The following is a 7,386-nucleotide window of genomic DNA, read 5'->3' on the forward strand; positions in this document are numbered from 1 at the left end:
AGGGCGGCGGCGGCGGCAGCAGCAGCAGGTGCGGGGCGGCGGCCGCGGTGGCCGCCCGGCTGCGCAGCTGCTCGTTCTGCTTCTCCAGCTTGCGCACCAGCTCCTGCAGCTTCTTCACCTCCAGCTCGGCGTTCACCACCGGCCCCGAGCCCGCGCCGGAGCCGGCCACCGGCGAGGCGCACTTCACCTGCTCCGCCATCATCGCGGGAGCCCCGAGGGCGCCGCCACGGGCTCCTGACGCTGCAAGGAGGCTACGGCCGCTCGGCCGCCCGCCCGGGTCGCGGAGCCCACCACGCAGGGACCCAGCCTGAGCCTAGCGTCAGCATCAGCACCCGGGCCCAGCCTCCGGCCGAGGCAGCGACAGTGGAGCAGCCTCGCACATGCTCAGTGCGCGCCTCCGGTCCCCTAGGCGCTCGACGGCTCCGGGTTTTAGCCGCGGCCCCCGGGCGGGGCGGGGCTCGAGGGGCGGAGCCGACGATGAAGGCACAGTTTGGGGCGGGAGCTCGGCCAGGGGGCGGGGCCTGAGGCGGGCATCCGACCTGGGCAGCGGTAACCACACCGCAGCATCCACCCACGCCATCTAACCCAGGTACCTGATTGGACCTGGCCTGGACTTTTCCGCAACCGACACTTCCTCCCACTGCGGGCGGGAGAGTCTACTGGGGCAATAACAGCCAGAGGCGGGGTTCTAAAAAAGCCACAGCAGGTGCCTGTGGTAGAGACTGGGCCAGTGGCCTATCCTTTACCCAAAGCACCATTAGATTTCACAGTATTGCCACCTGCTAATGAAACCAATAGAAAACCAAAGAGCTGGGGCGGGTGATGCTGAGACCTGAAAGACAGACACAGAGCAGAAAAGCTTTAAGATGCTGCTGCTAAGGCCCTATAGGGTAACAGAAAGAAAGTGGTGGGAAAAGGGAGATTGAGGAGGAAAAGCATGAAATTCCTGTCACTAAGGGAGAATGGCCAGCTGCTAAAGAGCCAGGTGTTCACTTCGGCTTATGTAAAGTAACCAAATTTGAACTGTGCATCAATTTGTCACCCTTAAGCGAGGTTTGCTTTTCATGTATTCGTTAGACAAAAAATCTTGAATTTCAAGCTCCTGTGTGCTACACAGTGTCTAAGAACTGGCATTACAAGCAAGTGAACAACAGACAAAAGTCATTACAGGCAGAAATAGAAGCAAAACTGTAGAGCGCTCGATCCACATAATTTACACTATTAAAGTCAGACATGCCTGAGCAAAAAACAGAAACGTCTAATTTCACCTGAAAACCTTTATTAACCCCTTAGAAACCATGCTTTTATTTAGTTTTTCAACAAAAAGCTTTTAAACAGTCGAAGTGAATCGTTTTGTTCCATTGCTGTTGACTTGTGTTTAACACAGAGGAAAGCCTGAAGTTTTATTATGAGAAAAGTCCACACCACTGGTTTTCGTGCTCAGACGACATCCTTCCTATCTGCTGAAGGGCCTTGCTCTGGGACTGTGCATTCAGTGCTAGTAAAAAGGTTCTGCTTGAGTCTGAAGAACAGTTGGCACTTTTATCTAATGATTTTTAATTTGCCTCTGTGCCTTCCTGCTCAGAAACACTTGTGTCTTCTCAGTTGTCAATCTCCATCTCTAACTTCTGTGTGCAAGCAAGGTGTATGTTCTGAATTTAATTGACTGGGAGAGCGTCCATGAATGAGAGGCATAACTACTCTGAAGTTACCCTTCCTGGAGTCCCAGCTTGCCACTCTATCTCCAAACCACCTGTATCTCCCTTCACCTTTCCAAGTTTCACTCTATCTTTTCCAAATGTTGGTTATTACTAAAACCTGGAGAACTGGAGCGATACTACCGAAAGTCCTAAGTGAAGAATCTATTGCAGGATTTTTCCCGCATGCTCAGTGGCAGATTGGGGAGCAGTATCCTTGCAACACAAAGAGAGGGAGAGGGGACACAATGAGAACAAAGAGCTGCTGGGTTCCACAGCAGTGAAAGAAACTGGGACTCAACGCGTAATAGTGAAGACAGCACACATTAAAAAGAAAAGCAGTCATTGTTACTACACAATTTATATACTCTAAAGAAGGAAAGAAACAAACAGCCCTCCCCTCCCCCAGCTACCCGAGCTAGTCTATAGAACACATCCCAGAAACTAGAGTCAGACTGTAGAACTGTTTTCTAAGTAACAATTAGTGTAAAAATCTCCATTATTTGCAAGAAAGCACACTGAATATGTGAGTAGAGACAAGGGGATGATGCTGTTTGACATTTTACATCTCTGTTCTGCAGACGTGTCCTCTGTTTTGAAAGGGTGAAATGATTCATGCTCAAGAGAAATTTTAGATCAATCTCTTCTATTGAAACTAACTCTCTTCTTGCCTTCAGAGAACTGTGTGTGTTCGCATGCCACTGGCACTAAAATGCACACTGATTTTAAGCTGGCATTCCCAGGGTGCCAATCTCCTTAACATGTAACTGAAGAGGTTGGTAGTGTCAAAGTTTTAATTAAGCAATCTTGATTTTTTTCTTTGATGCAAAGTTTAGGCTGCATGCCTTGTAAGAAATTGCACACACTGCTGGCTCAATTTAATTTTTTATTTTAAATTTTAAAAATAAGGTGATTTCAGAGGTTTATAAAGCAGATATGGACATGAAAATGCATCTCTCACTAAAAACTTCATGGGAATCAGCCATATATCACACATTCAAAACTGGGTAAAGAAACTCATATTTTCCAGTAGGCCTTGTTCATTATGCTTTATAATTACATCAAGGTCACTGAAGTGACTTTTAACAAAATTAATTTATACTTTTATGTATATCTCTAATAGTATCTACGGCTATCAATTTTCAATTTGATCACTGATCCAGCAACAGAATTGCACAGACAGCATAATTTCTTCTTGAACACATGAATATAGTTTTCTAAGGAAATCCAGGAACACCCTGTTGCTATCCTAGCTTTTACAGATGAGCACGGTCAGGTTACTTGCCCAAGTTTAGTCATGAAAATAATAGCAGTTCTCAGCACTTTCTAGTGGTCCAATGACTCTCCTTTTTATGCTCCATGAATCCAAGATCACAGATCAGTTACCCCAAGATGTAAAAAAATCACAATTTGTAAAACTAAGATCAAGGATCTCCAACTGTGTCTTCAAGTTGATTCAGATGATAGAGCTTGAGTGAATCCTGCCACTTATTGGAAATGCCTGTTATCCACAGAGTACAGAGTTAAATGCTGTCCTTCCAGCTACTTCTGTGGTCCCATGATGCCTCATGTTGTGTCCAGCACACAGCAAAGAATGTTCAAATACTCTTTTAAAGAAATAGATTAATAAGTAAATCCCGCCAGGCATGGTGGCGCACACCTTTAATCCCAACACTTAGGAGGCAGAGGCAAGCGGATCTCTGTGAGTTCAAGGCCAGCCTGGTCTACATAGTGAGTTCCACAATAGCTGGTGCTACAGGGAGACCCTGTCTCAAAAAAAAAGACTTAAAAAAAAGTCCCCAAATTTATCTGAAATTTAGATCAGAACTTAGTTATTTGCATAAAGCCTCATTTATCATGTAATAGCAACATGGGAAGATTAGAAGGCTTTTTGCAGACCCCTGATAATCGATTATTTCACATATGACCCAAATAGAACTAGAAAAAAAAAAAAAAAAACCTTGCTAAATCTAATATATTGTGTTTCATGTGTTTCAATGTAAGAAGATAATATGGAGGGAAACACACATAACCCAGAATTGATGATAATCCCAGTTTAGGTTGTAATCCTAACCCCACTCAAAACTGCTACTCAGATTCATGTGAGAATCCATGTAATTATACCTTATAAAGAGACATAGTAGTAGCTATAATAATAGTGATAGTAATAATAATTATTCATTTGTTTGGCAAACTATACTTTTAAAAGCCTCTTAATAAACACTTGTTACATGTCTATTATGTTTAAGTCACAGCACTACATGATTTTTTAAAAGTGAGTAAGACAGTGTCTCCACCAATGAGACCTTATCTAGTTGGAGAAAGAAGTGCACAGATAATTAATTGCAACACAAGACTCAATGTGACAAATATGATAGTTAAAATATGAGCCAGCGGCAGAGGAGGTGGCCAAAAAAGAGCTAAAAATTAGGGGAGGCTATAGTGAAAGATGGCATGACTTCATTTGGTTCCTTTCATCCACTGTGAAGCTTATATTAGGACAAGTATTGTGATACCCATTTGTCAGTCAGGATCCCAGTGCACCCATAAGCAGGAGAACCAGGATGTAGCACCCAATTCTGATCCTTGGCATTGATTTCTCAGTGGTTACTTCACTTGCTTTTTTTATTAATAACTCATATCTACCATTGTGATCAGGAAGAAACTCTTTCTATAGTTTTTCTTAAGAGTAGGTAGTTGTGTTTACTAATCATATATATTGACTTACCATCAAGCAGCAATTGGAGATAGTCGTTATTCTATGTACACATGAGGAAGCTGAGACACATAGAGAGATTAATCTGCCTAAGGCTACCCAGATGATAAATGTGAACTGAAGTGAGGCAGTCTCCCCTAACTTGGAACTGAGAGTCAGTTCATAAGCCATGGTATCGCTTTTCAGGTCTTAGAAGGTCCTGGTAGAATACCCTGTTTAATCTTCCTGGTCTGAAAGTAGAAACTATCAATCAATGCAAAATCGATAGCCTGGGATTCCTTGAAAAAAAGAGAAACAAGGCATTATGACTGGAACTCTGAAGGTCACAGATTCCAAAACAGTCAGATTCCAAGATCAACAAAGTTGCCAGTGCTGGCACATTTCAGAAAGCACAATGGCTCTTCACTCCCTGCTCATTTCTGAGCAGATGACAAAGACAGCATAAATTAACACTGTATTGCTTTTCATTTCTAGGCATTGGAGTCTTTAAATGTTTCCATTCTTTAGAATACCCCAAAGAAATAATGTTATAGCCTGTGATAGACCTGAACAGGTGCTAATACTATTTTGGCAAATGTTCTAAAATGTAAAATGATTAAAAAATTCATAAAATAGTTACAAAATTGAAAACTTTTTACCTAAAACAAACAGGCATTTTTGATGTTTTCTCTTCTTGAAAGTGTCTAAGATTACTAATCTTTGAAGAATAATAACATATTTTAAAGCATCTTTAAGATACCTCCATCCCTAAATACCACATTCTCTCATATACGCAGTGTCTGCTATGTACTAAGCCTCAGTTGAGGGCTGAGAGATGTCAATGCTTAAGACATTTTGATTCATCAAGAAAAAGTTTTCTTTGATAATTTACAGAGTTTCTATGACACTTCTTTGCAAAATTATTGTACTCACAGACAACTGTTACAAACTAGAAACCATTTGAAAGTCTGTGTGATGGGGTAGGGCAAGGGGGGCTACAAGCTCTCCTTTGATCATGGTTCCTGTAGCTCCTCCATCTAGGGTCTGTTGGAGCTACAAAGACATGACTTCTAGAATCTAATAAACTACAGTGGAGAGCAACAGAGAGACAAGAGAGGCAACCTGTCCTCTGCCACGTCCTCCCTCACATTCTGGAAGCCATATAACTGGGTTTCAAAGAGGTTGCACTATGTTTCTTCAAAACAAACTTTCAAGGGCTCTCCATACTCTGTACACATAATTAATTTTCAAAAAACAAAAATAATTAGATCATAGAGATAATCTACATTGTGACTATAATGTAGGATCACCCTTGATCTTCACAGAGACACTGATTCTAATCTTGTCACAGAAGGGTTGTGTCATCCTGACTACAGATAATCATTCACCATATAATGATGGTTCAGTCAACAGTGAACTGCATTACCTCAGTGGTCCCATAAGATCATGTCGTCTGGTGACGTTGCCATCTTAATTTGTGTAAGTGCGTCTGTGATGCTCACCCAATGACAAAATCATCTTAAAACACATTTCTCAAAATATATCCCTGTTGTGAATATATGACAGTGTGCCCTTGCTTTTTATCTTTAAAAATAGCTTGTTTTCAGAGAGGAAGATACGTATCAATTGCCACAGAATGCTTTGTGGAAAATACAATTGCTGTTAGCAAAGCAGAATTCAGGCTTAAAGATAACTGCGAACTAGTGAACACCCAAATAGACGGGATGGGGAGCATTCATTACAGGAGCATTTTCCAGTTTTATAACCTGCTTGAAGCTTTTGCCTTCCGACTTTCAACTTAATTTGATGGTATTTGGAGGCAATTTTTACTAGTGCATGGAAAACAATGTCTGAAGTTTCCCAGATGCTACTAGAAAATAGAGAAAATAGCACACAATAAAACATGTGTTTAAAAGATCAGCTTGTTCAGGGATTTGACTAGGAGATGGCAAATGTGGCTGTGAAGAAGGAAATAGGAAACAATGCACCAGAAACTTAGGCAATGACTGTGGCAGCCTAACTAGCTAATGAGATGACGGCGATGAGTTTCTTGGATGCTACACATGTGTACTGACAGGACAGAGGATGGCAGGCACACAGGGCAAAGAAGGCTGTCTTCCTTGCTCAGGTATGCTGGCTACGGGAAGTTTGCTCCACTTGGCATCTGTCATTGCCAAGGTAGAAGAAAGGATCTGGCCAAGGGTATTCTTGCTCCTATAACTCCTGCCTCAAAGTGTCCAAAAAGCATTCTGTTCACTGTCCAATTATCAAACAAGTCATATAATTTCAAAGAGCAGGTGTAAAATGGCACCAAACTGTATGACCAGTGGACTCATTATACAGTGTAGAATTTTGCTTACCACAGCAGTCTATATGTAAATATCACCTGCTACTATGCAAATTTACAGCTAAAATTTACCTTAAATGTTTGAGCTGCTTCCCATGAATTTTTGAATCTCCTGTTTTTGTGATTGTTTGACTATAAGTTTCACTGTGGTTGTGGTTTGGGCTTGTGTAAAATTTAAGAATACAGTTCTTATTTACATATATAGTTGTGTATACTTTATTAGCCAATATTTTTAAACTTTATTGTGATCAGAAATAATGGTCTTTATAAATCTGATTCATTGAAATTTCATAGGACTCCCTTTGTAGCTTAGTACATGATCAGTAGATTTAAACATTACATGTCTCATTAAATATTGTATATATACTACATTAAACATAGGGTACATGTATACATATCCAATTCATAAATATATATATATATAATTTTTTTTGTCTCTTTGAGACAGGATCTCCCTGTAGTCCCAGCTGTCCTGGAACTCGCAATGTAGACCAGGCTGGCCTCAAACTCACAAAGATCTGCCTGCCTCAGCCTCCCAAGTGCTGGGACTAAAGGTGTGTGTCACCATGTCCAGCCATAAATATATAAGATTTATCTAAACTTGTAATATTTATAGAGATGTAATTTATATTTATATATATATATAT

The 7,386-nt window shown here is 41.3% G+C and overlaps 2 protein-coding genes across 2 annotated transcripts in view; both read right to left on the reverse strand.

Moving 5' to 3' along the window:
• Slain1 (SLAIN motif family member 1) overlaps positions 1–278 on the reverse strand; it is a 61,845-nt gene extending 61,567 nt beyond the window's left edge. The window contains 1 exon segment of the mRNA XM_029554096.1: positions 1–278. This exon segment is cut by the window's left edge and continues 39 nt beyond it. Within this exon segment, the coding sequence (XP_029409956.1) occupies positions 1–202 (202 nt within the window). The 5' untranslated portion in view covers positions 203–278.
• Positions 252–7,386, reverse strand: part of Scel (sciellin) — a 150,993-nt gene continuing 143,858 nt past the window's right edge. The window contains exon 30 of the mRNA XM_008849144.1: positions 252–640. Within this exon, the coding sequence (XP_008847366.1) occupies positions 252–640 (389 nt within the window). The remainder of the gene's footprint in view (positions 641–7,386) is intronic.

The sequence above is a fragment of the Nannospalax galili genome, unplaced genomic scaffold (assembly GCF_000622305.1).
Source record: "Nannospalax galili isolate Female #2095 unplaced genomic scaffold, S.galili_v1.0 scaffold140, whole genome shotgun sequence".
Lineage (NCBI taxonomy): Eukaryota > Metazoa > Chordata > Mammalia > Rodentia > Spalacidae > Nannospalax > Nannospalax galili.